This window comes from Polyodon spathula, chromosome 21 (assembly GCF_017654505.1).
Source record: "Polyodon spathula isolate WHYD16114869_AA chromosome 21, ASM1765450v1, whole genome shotgun sequence".
Classification (NCBI taxonomy): Eukaryota; Metazoa; Chordata; class Actinopteri; order Acipenseriformes; family Polyodontidae; genus Polyodon; species Polyodon spathula.
The window spans coordinates 19,956,732-19,973,943 of NC_054554.1; the positions used below are offsets into that span (position 1 = coordinate 19,956,732).

Below are 17,212 nucleotides of genomic sequence, written 5' to 3' on the forward strand. Positions count from 1 at the left end.
AGTCTAGATGTGGTACTGGAGCCTCTCACTAAGGCCTTGTTTGAGCCTATACATTCCATAGAGTTGAAATATCTCTCTATGAAGACAGCCTTTTTGATAGCCATCACCTCTGTCAGTGCACCGTTCCTATATGTGTATTTGGGTTGATAGAAACAGGATTGAATTGTTACGCAAAAACCTCCCTAAGATGGTTATGGCTTTCCACTTAAAGCAATCCTCTCATGCTCCATCGCGACGGCTTTGATATACTTTCCAAAAAGTATTGTTGTTGATCATCTTCGAATTGAAAGGGAACAATGGGTTATGGATGTAAACCCAGTTCTCTGAAAGAGAAGACGACCAACAAACCTTGCCGGGTCGCATCACTCGCATTTGCGGGTTTGGCAGCTTTGACATAAAATGCTCAGTAAATACCTGACCTGTGGCAGGTATATCCCAAAAGTATTGTTGTTGGTCGTCTTCTCTTTCAGGGAACCGGGGTTACATTCGTAACCCATCGTTATGCATATTGTCGGGGATATGGATACAGTGGAGATGCCAATGCATACTGTATGTATGTGTGTACTGTATTTGTGTTTGTGTGGGTGTCTTTACTTCTGAGTTTTACTATAAGACCCTATGAAAATGTAGGTCCATTTGTGTTTATCTGGTTCCTAGTAACTGATTTTGTATGTAACATGTGTACCTTGTGCCTCCTCTCTCAGGACTACGTGTCAACGGAGGGTGAGCTGACCTTCCATCCTGGCGAGACCCAGAAGAACATCTCAGTGAAACTGCTGGAACTCTCAGAGACAGACTCTCTCCTCGGGGACAAACAGATCAAGCAGTTTGTCATGGACCTCACCAACCCCAAATATGGTGCCAAGCTTGGGAAGTACCCACGAACCACTGTCACCATAGCAGACACCCCCGGTGAGCAATACACTAATGAGTGTCTGCCATTAAAACTTCATTGTAATTATATAACTTCATATGGTATTTCAATGTAGTTTGAAAAACATTACACAATATCTACATTGTCATTTTATAATTGTTACAATGCCTCTTGTCCCCCACTATCAGAGCCTGGAGTGGTGATGTTTAAGAAGAGCTCTCAGACCTACACTACTCAGGATCAGCTCTATACAGTCCCTGTGGTTCGAACCCGCAACCTGGAGAGCCCCGCGTCCATCTGGTGGCGAACACGCAACACGTCCCGCTTCCAACTGTCCAGCCCACTGACATTTAGCCCTGGAGAGGCAGAGAAGAACATTGTCATTGACCCCCGCGTAGGTCCTGGACCCATCAAGGCAGAGACCTTCCAGCTGGAGCTGTTCAACCCCAGTGACAACACAGTGATCGGAGAGAGGAAGAGCACAGTTGTCTCGGTCATGCCATCAGGTGAGAGCCCAGTGAGACTGCAGGACCCGGCACTGTGTTAAATCAATACTTTGCAATACTGTTTATTTACTTACCTGTTTAATATTGTGGTATGCATGCTCTCTTGTCTGCCTTATCATTATTTACCATTCTTGCTACCTGTTCCAGCAAAGGTGTCCCATTTCAACCACAGGCTCTGCATCTGAAAACTTCTGAAGCGACGTAGTTTGAAAAATGGCCACTAGGGGTGTAAAGCTGGCACCTCAGTGTTCTGGTTACATTTCAGTGCAGATAAAAAGCCAAACAAATACAAGATCTTCAAAAAATCCCCAGCCAGGGTCCCTGTTCAAAATAACTGATCAGTTCTTTTTTCAGTGGGTTTATATTTATATAAATAAGTTAGCTGGCTTCTTTATACAGTTTGTCTAAAACAGTTTTAGAAATGTCAAACCTACTCATAAAAACAGGCTTTAAAAAGCACAAATTGAATATCGCTTGAGGTAAAGCTTTGGAATTATGCTCCAGTTAGATTGATTGCATGTTTAATTTTTATTGAGTAGTTTGCATCAGTTTAAATGTGTCTAGGGGACTTTCCCTGGTCCCCTGAATCTCTTCCAGAAACCATGGAAATGCAATCCATGACCCAGAGTTCTGGCATTCGCTCCCCAAGTGGGCGTCTGGCTCCTCCTCTCAATGTAACTGCCCAGGCAACCGGCCCCAAGAACATACGCATGCTGTGGATTCCCCCCCCAGGCAAGCCCAGCGGCTACAAGGTAGGTGAAAATGTATTGGAAATATTATATGAGAGTAAAATATATTGGTGCAACTGTTTACCAAAGATGACTTTTGTCATAAGTAGAGGCAACCATATGAAAATTGTCTATTGATATCATGCACATATTTTGATATCGATAATATCGAAGTCTTCCAAAACACAGAAATATAATAACATAATTGCAACATCAAACATATATACATACATAGACGTTAACAGATAATTACATATTAAAAGCAATAACTTAATTAACTTACTGGTACTTTGTTTCACAATATTCATGGAGAAAAACATTAGTCTGTTTTACTATTCCATCATCAGCCACCTCAAAACTGAAATATTTCTATACTTCACTGTGCACAGACTTGTTGACAGAGTGGTTGCTGGAACAGAGTGAGGAGCGGACATTTCCAGCCCGCTCCTTTACAGCACTGAGAAGAACTGAGCACAATTTTATTTTTCTTAAATACATGTTTGGCTATGGAGTTTGCACAAAAAAGTTATAAAGAAAGAAGGTGACAAATACAGATGCAGTTACTTTACAGTATTTTTCATCGTGCCTGTGCATGGTAACCATTCATTTTCCAGTTTCAAACCACAATTAGGCACATTTATGTTTGCAGACTTGAGAATTGCATTTTTACATTCAAAGTGATTGACTTTGCACTTTATAATTCATTATGGAGTGACAAATGGGTATTCTCCCGATTGTGGAGCTGCATTTGTACCTCATAAAAATGTGAGAAACGTCACCAGTTATTGTTCTTATACAGTTCTAGGGTTCTTCCCCAATACATCACTGTGAACATGGTTTATATTTTCTGCACTCTTAAAATAGTTAATACACTACAGGGTGGTCTGTCAGTCCCATTGAGACTCACTCATACTGTGTTCATGTGTTGCTTTGAGCTCCCTATGAGATATTCGGATACAAACAAACCAGGTATAAAGCTAATTTGAATCAAATCATAAGCAAAGTTTGAATAGGTGAGTACACTGTACACAAAAGTATAGGACCCTGTTAAAAACTTGTTACTTGCAAGATGATATTTCCTAATTTTTACTTTATTTTCAATGTACGCATTTTTTCAGTACCAATCAATAATAATGAGAAAGCATCTTCAAATTGAATTAGATAACTTTTCTGAGCACTTTATGCTGTCTTTTTTTTTTTTTTTGCTGATCATAAGCCAAGGATTTTATTTTTTACTTGGGTGAAGGTATGCAATTATAATAAGGACAATTAAATAGTATTCCTTTCTGAATGTGCATTACATCTTTACATTCAGCAAACAGCAACACATTGGTGGAAAAGACGGCTAGTTTATTTGTTTATTATTTTTTATATTTATTTTTTTAATACAATGTGACTGGAGTGGAGCAAAGCTGAGGTCGACCAGGGTGTCCTTGGCTCACCGCACACCAGCGACCCCTGTAGTCTGGCTGGGCGCCTGCGGGCTTGCCTGTAGCTGCCCAGAGCTGCATTGTCCTCTGATGTTGTAGCTCTGAGGTGGCTGCGATTCAGCTGACGGCAGATGCTTTGGAGGACAACGTGTGTTCGTCTTCACCGCTCTCAAGTCAGCATGGGGGTGGCAGCAGTGAGCTGAGCCTAAAAATACTTGGATATGCCAAATTGGGAGAAAATAATAAAATAATTGGAGATTACTAAATGTATTTAAAAAAAAAGTACATCTCATTTATAATACCGAAAGTTCACATTTTAAAAATATATTAATAATAGCGTAAGTAATCACTCGGACAAAATGCAATGAATTGCTGACTCATGCGCGTATCTCCAAATAATGCAGCATGCAAATACCGTTTTGTACTAAATGCCAATCAATGAAATAAAATGGTTAAATAATATTTCAATGTGTGTTTTGATCATATCAAAATATCGATATTGGTGCCCATCATTAATAATTAGTAAAATAACAAAAACAGACTGTAGTCATGTATGCCCTAGCCCATATGGTTTAAATACCGGGCATGGAGGTGACAGAGAAGCCTATAATACCTCCAGGAGCATCGTGGACCATCCAGTGAATCAAACAATAATGTTCAATGTAGAATGTAATGCGGGTATTTGGAACTAATTATTAAAATTGGAAAGATATTCTGCTCTCATCCTTATAGAGTAACAAAGTAGTACCTTTACCTTAATTCATAAACCTACACTGGCGACTCTATGGCACCTTACAAACTGGTAACTCTGGTGTGACTCTACAATGGGAATAACCCTTATATACTGAGCATGTCCCCAAGCAGGAACATAGCTATCACTAAACAATCCAAAAACACATGTAGACAGCTGATCCCTCTATTACAACCAACTACCAATCAAGACTATTTTTCCCCTATGGTGGTCGTAATACAAGATGCAATACTTTGCTTAAATAGAATAACCTACAGTAAACTGCAGAAAAGAATGTCGTGGCAGGTACAGCCTGTTCTGGAGGCTCATGTTGTTTTATTCCTCCACAGGTGAAGTATTGGATCCAGGGAGACTCAGAGTCTGATGCCCAGGTCATTGACTGCAAGGGCCCCCCAGTAGAGCTCAGTAACCTGTACCCATACTGTGAGTATGAGATGCGGATGTGTGCCTACAACTCCATGGGTGAAGGGCACTACTCTGATGTGGTACACTGCTGCACGCTGGAAGATGGTGAGTTAGACTTTCATTCTGCTTCTTTAGTAAATGAGAAAATGTTTTGTATTGATAAATAGTGTGTGGTAGGGTTAGGGTTAAATACACTGATGTGTGACACTGCAATACAAACTAAATGTTCAGTACAAGGTTGCAATAGATTGTTGCTTTTTATTATTGGTAATACAGCCTTGCAATGAACTCACATTCGTAAATGTCATGAAAACTTTGTTTGGAAGATAGATGTGTATGCAGCACTGCCAAATCATTTCTGGATTGCATTTAATACATTTAAAATCAAGCACGTTAGTAAAGCAATAATAATAATGGTGATCATGATATTTAGAATTTTACATTCTAAGAGATTACAGCCATAAACTTATTTACAGTCATAATCTTCAAAGAAGAATTAGGAGGAGCATGATTGAAGTCCCTAACATTTTAAAAGGAGTCGACATACTTAACCTTAAAGTGTCATACAGGAACCAGCACCAGGAGACAAAGTTGGAATTAATTGGAGATAGATTTAGGTCAGAGGAAAGGAGACACTCCCTCACATAGAGTGATGAGGGCATGGAATGGGCTACCTAAGCATGTTGGTTAGGCTGAATCAATGGGATGCTTCAAGACCCAACTTGACAAAGTTTTGAGATCAACCAGCTACTAGGAAGTGCACGGCCTCATCTCGTTTGTAAATGTTCTTCTCCCTCAGTCCCCAGCGAACCAGGACGCCTGGCCTTCAATGTCATCAACTCCACAGTCACACAGCTGAGCTGGGCAGAGCCTGCAGAGACCAATGGGGATATCAAAGCCTACGAGGTCACCTACACGCCCATCACTGAGGACAAAAGTAAGAGAAAAGGTTCTGTCTACAGCTAGCTTAAGAATGTCATATTAGTTGTCACAACAAAATGAGCTGCTACACAACTGTAATCTATTTTATGAAAGTTCCCCAACAGCCATTTATACAAGAGCTATCTGAGCAAATACTAAGTAACTATGAATCTGTATAGTTTACTGTCTTTGCCTGGCTAGGTAGGGTTTTAGGCATGATAGAGCATTTTCTTGTCTACATTCCTAAAGGGAAACTGTTGCTCTGTTTCAGAAGCCATGGGCCCCACCAAGACTGTACGGATTGAAGACCCCAAGAAGAGAATGATTCTGATTGAAAACCTGGTGGAGTCCCAGACATACCTCTACACTGTACGAGCACGCAATGGGGCAGGCTGGGGGCCTGCAAGAGATGCCACCATCAACCTGGCTACACAGCCCAAGAGGCCCATGTCAAGTAAGTCACAACACCCAGCTGCTGGGAAAACTCATACAACCAGCTAAAAGCACTTACATGAGTTTTGTCAAGACTTGTTTGACTGGGGGAAAAAAACTATTGGCACAGTAAACTATTGTTTTACCAAGAGATCTATGCATGGAATAATGAGATTTTGAGTTTATGGATCCTTCATGAACATTCAGAAGCTCCTAGTGGTGAATGGTGTTTTAGCAAAGGTCTTGTGTTCTCATCCCCAGTGTTGCTTACATTCTTGTGTTCTCTCTTCCCCACAGTCCCTATTATTCCAGACATCCCCATTATTGATGCCGAGGCCGGGGAGGGCTATGACAGCTTCTTGATGTACAGCGCTGACGTCATGCGGTCTCCAACAGGCAGTAAGCACCCCAGTGTATCTGACGAAGGTGGGTGATCTAGCATTTCGGAAAATTGATTAAATTAATGGTCACAGCTCTAAGACAAACCGCAGAGGGTGTTGGTGTCTGTTTTTTCTTTTGTAAGACATTGCTTTCAAGTTTCAGTTGTTAGCTCTTTTGATTTATTCGGAATGACTAATTTGACAAAGTATTCCTGGAAATATAGTGTCTTCATCTGATCGTTATTAGTGCTGATCCTGCATCAAGGTGGAGCCGCTGTGCCCCTCTATTCTACACTGTTTTCTCAAGCCATGGCTTCCTGGGAATAGAGGGGTTGTTTCTCTTCTCGGGGATTAAGTTGAGAAGGTGCTCCCGACGATAGTTTTATGCCTAGTTTTAGGGTGCAGAAAGCAGTGCCAACACTAGCATCACTTCAGATAAAGTTTTGGGTCATTGAGTACTTCCAATAAATACTGTAGATACATTCAAACTAATTTATGGGGTATGCATTAACAACTACAACATCCTGACTCTCTCCATACACAGAATATTATATTTATTACACAGATTTACCTTCCAACAATTCTGTTGACAGATAGGTAAATTGGTAGGTTAGGTTGAGAGGGACTAAGACAGCGATGAGAAATTTAGAATCCAAAATCAAGAATCCAGTCACTTATTCACTTGTCACAAACTCCCACTGCAAATGAGTGGATTCAATCGTCCTTTTTTATAGAAAATCCAGACTCCTATTTCTGGCAAGTCCCAGGCAGGCTACAATTGCTGTCCATTCATTTCTGTGATCCATTCTCTAGCTACCGCATGCAGTATATTCACAATTCACCATTGAGACGTCGGGAACCAACGAAGTACAAGAAGCTCGAGGACATGCAAACTCGAGCTGTACAGAAAAATTCCTATGCGTATTCATTTCACATTAAATTTAAATTACACAGCTTATCTGGAGCGCTGAACACTAGTGCTTGAATTGTTCTGAAAGGCACGAAATGGAAGTTTGTCCAGCTGGTGGGTGAAGACTTGGACCTGCGGAAGGTTTCCTGGAGGTTGCCGGCTGACGTGATCCAGCAGCCGCCTAGCTCAGATGTAGAGAACAGTGCCAGCGGGGAACTAGAGGCCAGTCTTCTGAATGCCAGGGTAGCCCCTACACCTGGCTGGACTGGCAGGATTGTGGGCACGGGCCCTCAGCAAGGTGAAGACCTCCTGGTAGCAGCATGTGTCCCCCGGAGCTCCACCCATCGAAGCTCCCAGGCGTGCAGAGCTCCAGTCCCTGCACACTGCCACACTGTCTAGACCCTCTCAAAAAGCTTTTCTCTTACCAAACTTGGGTGCTGATACAAGAGCTCTGCTTGCATCAACTTAGGCTTCAAGCAGCAGTTGATGACCCGTCTGGGTGCATTTTTTTTTCTTTCTGGTGTATGTCTAAGGAATCTTGGGCACAGCTTCGAAAAACACAGATTTTGGAGACTTCAATGAGCAGCTTCTTGTTCCTGATTGTCTTGCAGATCAGTTCACGAATGACAGGTGGGATCAAAGCTACCTCTACCAGGGAGGAGGTGGCTCCCTCTCTCGGACAACAACCACAAGTTACAAGCAGCTGAGTCCCAACAGCCAGATGAGTTTGAACAGCCAGTTCGAGACCCGCACCATTGGAGGAGGGGGGTCTACCATTACCAAGGAGTACCACACAACTCTAATGCCTGGGCAAGGTTAGTACACATTCTTTTGTGTTGTTAACTTAATTACCTCAATTGCCACAGCTTCATAATGAATCCCAGTGTAATAAGATGGATTTGCTATACAGTTATACAGTGCTCCTTTTATAAGCTCGCCCTTTATACAACAGAACGTGTTATAAGATGTCATGGTCATTCCTCTTTTTAATAGTACTTTCTTTTCAACTATTACCAGGATCTTTCACCAGTATTTCTGGTTTCATGGTGGATACATGCTCTAGTGTATACATGCTCATATTGAAGTCGATAATAAATAAAATACACCTAAACATAGCCTGCTATGGAAATTGTTCAAGATTTTATAACCACGGCTCTTCAGCATCCCAGCAGTCAGTCACTATTACACTATGTAACACAATTTTTGTTCCTGGGTAGTAAGTGTTATTTCCTAATTGCTTATGCCTCAAAAGTATAGAAAATGGCTATTATTCCCCACAAACTTTGCTTTTTGTGACCAGGACAGTGATATTTCAAAATATCACTATTTCCAATGGGAAAACGAGCAAATGTGTTCACATAAAGTCAGAAAAAAACAACACATAAATCCAAATTAACATGTATTTATACTAAAGTAATACAAAAATGACTACAAAAGATTTAAAAGTGAGTAGTTTTTCGAGATTTACGATTGTACTGTATTTACTGTATTTACTGTATTAAGATCACCACACACTCTCACCCAACCTCTCTGTGTCACTGCCATGATTGGCAGGCTGATCCCACGGGGCTTCCGACCCCTCCCCTGCAGGCTCATTTAAGTGTCTGATAGCCAGCACAGGTCTCCCCTATCACAGTTACTGATTAAGCAGCAGATATATTTAACAGTTCAGTTTTACTGAAGACAGCAGCTAATAGGCAGAGATTTTACAGTGAAAAAGACTAAGAATGTGCTGGACTGATATTGAACATTATAGTCTTATAAAACAGCAGAACCAACACAGCTACCACCATTGACCAGATTAAAACCAGGGCAGACCTTCACTGATACAGTAAAACCTGTCTAATCTGGCATTGCTGGGGGCTGCAAAATCGTGCCGTTTTATGCAGTGTGCTGGTTAACACAGGCACAGTAAAATCTAATACTCTACCTCAAAAAAGGTAGAAAAAAAGTAGAAATTACAAACCACTTAAAAAAAATGTAACTTTACCTTCTCCATTATGTAAACAAGGATTTGCTGTCAATGAAGAGTTACATTGATGTCAGACAAAGTTTACTAATCATGCAGGATTCTATAATAGACAGGTTCTGAATTGTAGAGAGTATCACACCGTTATTTTCAATAAGGATTTGGATGAGAGACTCACAAATTATGCTGAATTATACAGAATGCTGATTGGTAGAGGGGTTGGATTAGACAGTTTGTTCTGTACTTCAAACAGAGACAGACAACTGAATACAAGTGCTACTCCTCAATACCAGTCCTGAGTGCGTTGCCATGTGAAATGTCTGGAGTGTGTGTCTGTCTGTGTGTTTATGTGTGTGTGTGTGTGTGTGTGTGTGCTGCCGCTTTGCCTCATTGGCTCTCTTGTGTCTCACCGTCCCATCTAGAGGTCCCAGGGAGGTTACACACCCACAGAGAAGAAGATACTGGGAGGAGTGGTTTCAGGACAGACGAAGTGGTTCTCAGGACGCGGACTGAGATGAAGGGTTACTATGGAGACGATGGTGTGCGGGATTCTATTGTCATGGCCGATGAACCGAGTGGGTTCTCTGAGAGTCTAGGTATCAGACGATAACAAAGATGGGATTGCATGCCTTTACAGTTACTGTTACTTCTTTCTGTTACAGAAACTCTGCAATTTCATTAACCCCCACGGTCTGTCAAGTCCTTATCTTATCTTTTCAACAGATGCACGTTTTAAACAGCTCTACAATCTAAACAGCAGAGCAGCAGAGCAGCTCTAGTTTCAATTTTGTCAAGGATTCAAAGCAACATCAACACAAATGAATGTGCTATAAAACTAATGTTTATCATATAAAAAAAAAATCTTTATTATGTGCTCAGATTTATTTTTTGAGGACACACAATAATCAGAGCAGTGGGATGGCCTTTTAAACCAGTCACAGTGATGTTTTTAGTATTCCCTTTGTGTTAGACCTGTCACAAAGTGCCACTGGTTTGCACGACTGCACTCTTAACAACCATCAGAGGTCAATCTGCCTCCTATTATAACATGTAAAATCTGTCTACAGATTGTTAACAATGAAGCGCTGTCATAAACCATATTTAAATACTGCTCTTCCATATGGAAAACTAAAACAGTATTGTAATATTGTATTTGATACCGCCAGACAAATCATTCCGACAAGGTTTTAAAATCCAGTTCCTTGCCTCTTATTAGAACTGACAATATTAGCCATTTTTTCTTCTTTGGAAGATCTTTTGGTTTTGCATTTTATACTTCAATCTGAAATATGCAAATATTGCTTTATGGATGTAAAGTAGCTGCTGCTTCATGCTACCCAATCCTGTTGTAGTTCAGGCTCCTTCTAATGATCTAGCTGAAATCCTAACAAAGCCAAAGGTACCAGAAAGAAGCCGTTTATCTGTAAAAAATTGTGTAGTAATGTTTAGAAGTAATAATCTTTAATGTAAAAATAGAAATCATGAACCAAAAGATAAAAAAGAACCAGTAATGTTAATAAAGCTAAAAAAAGAGGCAGGAAAATGTATTTGTGAGCATTGGTGAGCAGATATACAGGATTTCTGCTAGTGTGCTTTTGCCAAAGACATTTAAAAAGTGTCTATTCAAAACATCTGTCATTGAATTTTAGTTTCTTTTAGTATTTCTAATTCAGCACTGTTAAGTGTTTAATAGTTTTGGAGGGCTGTTATGTAAACTGTTTATTCAGTGATGCTTACAAATACACGCTCTGTTGTAGGACAAAAAATATTTTCTCATCTAACTTCTTAAAAGCATGCTTTTCCTTGGCATGCATGGGATCTCCACCTGTTTCCTGTACAGTACGCAAGCCCTTCGGTGTGATGGTGTTATCCGGTTTTACCCACTAGACCGAGGGGAATCACTGTTAATCAAGATGCTTTTCTGTTGCCTCTAGGACTTTCTGGGTACAGCAAGAAGATGGTAAACTATAGCATCTCCCACAGCATGAGGGGCCACACCCAGTCAGAGGATGTGAACGATGTGTTACAGAACCTGAACATGCTGCAGGGTGAGTGAGGAGAGAGAGGGGGGTTACCATGGGGAGAGAGGAGTGAGGAGAGGGAAGTGGAAAGCGAAGGGGAGAGGTGAGATGGAGTGAGGAGAAAGAAGGGAGAGGGGAGCGGGAGTGATGAGGGAAGAGGGGAGGGGGGGTGAGGAGAGAGAGAAGGAGGAGTGCATTCAATGTGCTCCTCAAACTAGACATGATGTTGCTGGGGGAGTGAGGAGACAGTGTGGGGATAGATAATAGTTACACATTCTATAAGAGTATCTTTCAATCTCACTGTCTCTCTGTGCCTGCAGACCCTAGACTGCCCCCTGGTGTTCCGGACACACCCACACGTCTGGTCTTCTCTGCACTAGGCCCCACCTCCCTGAAAGTGAGCTGGCAGGAGCCTCACTGTGAGAAGGCGGTTCAGGGATACTGCATCCTCTACCAGCTCATCAGCGGAGGTCAGTGGCTCTGCATCACACACTGCACTCAATGAATGATACTTTACCAGTGGAACCAGTGGAACTTTTTTTAACATCAATTTTTTCTAAATACCAAGATTGAAATAAAGAAACAGCAGCGCTTTCAGTTTGTCTTCCGAAAAGAGAACACCTCCGATTGGACAGGACGAGATTATATAGCGAGTTGCTGCGCTCAGCATCAGCAGTATTTGTTACAGCATTAATGTAGGATGATGACCAAAACAAGTCGATGTCTTCAAATACCTGTCCAAGAAAATCTTTTACCCTCTGCTTGCTTACGTATTTGTAACAGGGGACCTCTGTCATGACATTTTCTGGCAAAATTGATCAATGCCCCCTTGAACCTCAGTGTGAGCTGACATTTTTTCTTGTCCTTCTCTGTTAACGGTGATATTGAGTAATATTACATGCCTGTGTGTGGTGATATGTGCGTGTAATTCCATAAATCCCCAGGGTATATTCAGTTCTGCTTGCCTGTGATAGACAAAGTGCCTTTATATTAGTGACTGCCAGCACCATTCAATGCACAGGCAGTGTAATGCCAGCAAAACTTGATCTAAAGTGGCAGATCATTAGATAGCACTGGCTCTAGAAAAAATTCAACACTGACTTATGAAAAAAAGAAAAAGAGATTTGAAATTACTTGTCCAAGGCTTGTAGTTGTTTTTGTTTTTTTAAAACAATTAATTATCCTGATATTTAACTTAGTGCCATGAAAATGTATTTGCCCCCTGTCTGATTTTCTGCATTTTTGCAAATTTTTCACATTGAATTTGGTCAGATCTTTTTGTGTGTTGTAGTGGAGTCTTGAAGAGAAAATGACACCAAAGTTTGGTGCTTCTTTCATTTGTTTGGTGTGCTAGGTAATCAAATATGCAATCTTTAGGTGTGAAAAAGTTATTGCCTCCCTAGTTAACTCAACACAATTAAAGGGATAATTAGGATCAGCTGTTTGAATACTTTGGTTAACAATGAGGCCTGATTTGGGCCAGCCTTGCCCAATATAAATCTGATTAACTTTGGCCATTACCATCAGAGTGAAGCTGTCAGCCCACGTTCTAGATGCACATCATGCCACGATTAAAAGAAATTCCTGAAGACCTCTGTAAAAAAGTTGTTGATGCCTATCAGTCTAGAAAGGTTACAAAGCCATTTATAAGGCTCTGGAGCTCCACCAAACCACAGCCAGAGCCATGTTGTCCAAATGGAAAAAGTTTGGGACATTAGTGAATCTTCCCACGAGTGTCCATCCTGCCAAAATCTCTCCAAGAGCAAGGTGTAAAATTGTCCAGGACATCACAAAGAACCCTAGAACAACATCCAGTGATCTGCAGGCCTCTCACACCTTGGCTAAGGTCAGTGTTCATGACTCCATCATCATAAAGACATTGGGCAAAAATGAGATTCATGGCAGAGTAGCAAGGCGGAAACCACTACTCACTAAAAAGAACATGAATGCTCATCTCAAATTTGCCAAAAAGCACCTGGATGATCCTCGAGTCCTGGAACAATGTTATATGGACAGATGAGTCAAAGGTGGAACATTTGGCTAACATGGGCCCCGTTATGTCTGGCAAAAACCAAACACTGCATTCCACAGTAACTTCATACCAACGGTCAAGCATGGTGGTGGTAGTGTCATGATTTGGGGATGCTTTGCTGCATCAGGACCTGGACGACTTTCCTTCATTGAAGGAACCATGACTTCAGCTCTGTATCAGAGAATTCTGCAAGAGAATGTCAGGCCACCTGTCTGTGAGCTGAAGCTGAAGCGCAGCTGGGTCATGCAGCATCCAAAACAAACAAGCAAGTCTACGTCAGAATAGTTGAAGAACAAGAAATTTAAAGTTTTGGAAAGGCCTAGTCAAAGTAAAAACAATCTTTATCTGCTCAGATTTATTTTTTGATGACATACTATATTCAGGGCAGTGGGATGGCCTTTTAAATCAGTCATAATGATGTTTCTAGTATTCCCTTTGTGTTAGACCTGTCACAAAGCGCCACTGGTTTGCACGACTGCACTCTTAACAACCATCAGAGGTCAATCTGCCTCCTAATATAACATGTAAAATCTGTCTACAGATTGTTAACAGTGAAACGCTGTCATAAATGTAATTTCCACAAGGTTTTAAAATCTAGTTCCTTGCCTCTTATTAGAACTGACAATATTAGCCATTTTTAATTCTTTGGAAGATCTTTTGGTTTTGCATTTTATACTTCAATTTGAAATATGCAAATATTGCTTTATGGATGTAAATTGTTGCTGCTTCATGCTACCCAATCCTATTGTAGTTCAGGCTCTTCTAATGATCTAGCTGAAATCCGAACAAAGCCAAAAGTACCAGAAAGAAGCCGTTTAGCTGTAAAAAATAGTGTAGTAATGTTTAGAATGTAATAATCTTTAATGTAAAAATAGAAATCATGAACCAAAAGATAAAAACCAGTAACGTTAATAAAGCTAAAAATGTATTTATGAGCATTGGTGAGCAGATATACAGGATGTCTGCTAGTGTGCTTTTGCCAAAGACATTTAAAAAGTGTCTATTCAAAACATCTGTCATTTAATTTTAGTTTATTTTAGTATTTCTAATTCAGCACTGTTAAGTGTTTAATAGTTCTGGAGGGCTGTTATGTTATCTGTTTATTCAGCGATGCTTACAAATACATGCTTACATGTTTGATAAACTTGTATGCTCACATTCAATCTGGTGACGCTCATCTTCTGATGACGGCAAGGAAATTATTGGAAAAGTTTTTGGGAAAAAACATTCTAAATGAGATTTGTGTGGACCCGATCAAATGATTCTCAATTTAAACTCCAGAGGATTCCTAATGAGAACAGAAGGATTTTGTAACATGTCATTGTTCAATGTTACAGCCACCAACCTCAGAAGGTCCCAGCAGTTGAATTGACAGCGGTATGATTTCTTTCAGGTGATGTGAAGCGAATCGACATCCCAAACCCTGCTGAGAACTCAGTGGTGGTGAAGGAGCTGCTGCCAAACCACTCATATGTTTTCAAGGTGAAGGCGCACAGTGAGGAAGGCTGGGGCCCAGAGCGAGAGGGGGTCATCACCATTGAGTCACAGGTGGACCCCAACAGCCCCCTGAGCCCTGTGCCAGGTAACTGTAGCAACACTCAGCCCATACCCAGGGAACAGGCGCAACCAGTGAACTAGGAAATGATACATCGTTTGCCTGCTGCCCTCGCAGCGACTTGTAATTCTGAATGTATTTATTATTAATAGAATTGTAAAAGAGGGAAAATAATGGCCCATCCTAATATTAAAAGAATAAAAGTATATTTTAATGGAATAATAAAATTAGGGTGGCCCCTAAGAGGCTGACTTGGTAAAAGTCTTATAGTTCGGAGTGCAGTGTTGTGGCTGTGCAAAGACGTTGGTCTTCGCTGGGGATTGTGGAGGAAGTGTTGATTGGCACTGGCAAAACCAGACAAATAAAAACACCTGTAAATAATAAATAAATAATAAGTATAATACACTTCAGAATCAGACTCATCTGAAGACTTGTTTAAAGCCTGTAGCATTATGAACTCATGACTCAGGTTTTCTTTCAAGCCCGTCTTCTTCTCCCCTGCAGGCTCTCCCTTCACTCTGAGCACACCAAATGCGCCTGGACCTCTGGTCTTCACTGCCCTGAGTCCCGAAGAGCTGCAGCTGAGCTGGGACAAGCCACGCAAGCCCAATGGAGACATCCTGGGCTACATGGTGACCTGTGAGCAGCTCCACGGCGGAGGTAAATGAGCTGCTTTTGATTTGTCAGGACAAAGGGCCTTAAGTCAACTCTTGTCCAAGTCCATTAAGTTCTGAAAAGTGTATTGAAACCGTTAATTAAAACTTTTTTAAACTAAGCAAAACAGCACTGAAAAAAATGTTAATTTTGAATACACAATTTGACTAAAAGAGCTGTGTTGTTGTCTTGTTACTTTATGTAACAAAACTGTTACATAAAGTAAGCTTAGTTTACGAAAATGAAAAGCTGACTGAATAATAGCAAAGATGTTTTAAACAAGCTGCAAAATACAGCTTCAGTATTTTGGTCATTAAACATGAGTCATGCTTAAATACAGTATTGATTTATTAGCACTTTTGCTGTACTGTAATATTTTCTATATTGTTAAGTGCCTTGAATGGGAAATCCACTTACCAATCAAAATGCAATATTGGGGAGGAGTCGGACATCTCTGCGTTTTAGTTTAAGTGATTGGACTATTGATATCTATTTTATAATGAATTAACATGGTAAATACACTTATTTAAGAAAATGATTTGTGACACAAGAAGTGTCATGCCCCTTGCGGTGCTCATAAGCCTGTCTTCTTTTCTGTGTTCTAGGAGAGGTGCGCTCCTTCCAGGTGAACGGGGACAGCTCTGAGACCACCCTGACTGTCCCCAACCTGAACGAAAACATGCCCTACAAGTTCAAAGTTCAGGCCAAGACCACCCAGGGCTTTGGGCCTGAGAGGGAGGGCATCATCACCATTGAGTCACAGGACGGAGGTACGCTCTCTCACCCTTGCCTTGTCTCTCCAGCTCTGTTGCTTTTTCTAGGGCTATGAGGCAGCACTGCCTGAGAATTCTCTATTGGTTTACACTGTTGGTAATCTTGGTTAGCTGGGTCAGGGGGCCCAATGAATCATTGTGTTCTGTGATTCAATTGACCTTTTAATGCAAAGTAGGAATAAAAAAAGAAATAAAACTGTAGCAGTATAACATTTCAATATAGCATTATATAAGGCTGTATATGCTTAGAATATATAGAATAGATATGTTGTCAGTCAGTTTGAATGCAAAATCATTTCCGTCTGATACAAACTAACTATAGTCTATAGTTATGCTAATTTCAATATATATTACGGTTCTATGTAAGATACAAGCTGATTTTCACCCACTCTCACCCCTCGTGCTCTGGGTATCAGTATATATTGATATTGTGTACGATATTCTGTACATACCAGTAATATCATTGATGAGATCTTATCATTGTGTCTTATGCACTCACAAGCCAATGCTTTGCATCACAGTTCCTGATCAGAGACTCTTTTCCATTTAGCGAACTTCTCCCATTTTGGTAACCAGCAGATGATGAGAAGGGAAGTATACAACCTTCCTGGGGAGATCACCACAAAGACCACCCACACAACATTCAATGACCCCTGTTTCTCAGGTAACAAATAACGAATGTTCATTCAACCATGTTGCATTTTGTTGGTGGGGCTAAGATAATGAGTTGTAGTCTTATATAGCCTGCTACTTTTCATTTCCCCTCCAATCAGGTCAAACACAGTCCTGTAACATTCTCAGATTATTTAATTCCAAATACTGCTCTAATAGAAAAGATATATAATATTAATATGCAGGGTCTTCACCTTGT

The 17,212-nt window shown here is 40.7% G+C and overlaps 1 protein-coding gene across 4 annotated transcripts in view; it reads left to right on the plus strand.

Moving 5' to 3' along the window:
* Nucleotides 1-17,212, plus strand: part of LOC121296208 (integrin beta-4-like) — a 45,102-nt gene that overhangs the window by 25,710 nt on the left and 2,180 nt on the right. For 2 of the 4 annotated variants that reach the window (XM_041221506.1, XM_041221505.1), the window contains exons 27-41: nucleotides 705-912; nucleotides 1,063-1,380; nucleotides 1,945-2,132; nucleotides 4,619-4,799; nucleotides 5,494-5,631; nucleotides 5,887-6,069; nucleotides 6,345-6,473; nucleotides 7,949-8,152; nucleotides 9,729-9,902; nucleotides 11,241-11,354; nucleotides 11,648-11,797; nucleotides 14,753-14,941; nucleotides 15,419-15,574; nucleotides 16,174-16,338; nucleotides 16,892-17,005. In XM_041221506.1, the coding sequence (XP_041077440.1) occupies nucleotides 705-912; nucleotides 1,063-1,380; nucleotides 1,945-2,132; nucleotides 4,619-4,799; nucleotides 5,494-5,631; nucleotides 5,887-6,069; nucleotides 6,345-6,473; nucleotides 7,949-8,152; nucleotides 9,729-9,902; nucleotides 11,241-11,354; nucleotides 11,648-11,797; nucleotides 14,753-14,941; nucleotides 15,419-15,574; nucleotides 16,174-16,338; nucleotides 16,892-17,005 (2,611 nt within the window). The remainder of the gene's footprint in view (nucleotides 1-704; nucleotides 913-1,062; nucleotides 1,381-1,944; nucleotides 2,133-4,618; nucleotides 4,800-5,493; nucleotides 5,632-5,886; nucleotides 6,070-6,344; nucleotides 6,474-7,948; nucleotides 8,153-9,728; nucleotides 9,903-11,240; nucleotides 11,355-11,647; nucleotides 11,798-14,752; nucleotides 14,942-15,418; nucleotides 15,575-16,173; nucleotides 16,339-16,891; nucleotides 17,006-17,212) is intronic. The other 2 variants (XM_041221507.1, XM_041221508.1) reach the window with 2 other exon arrangements.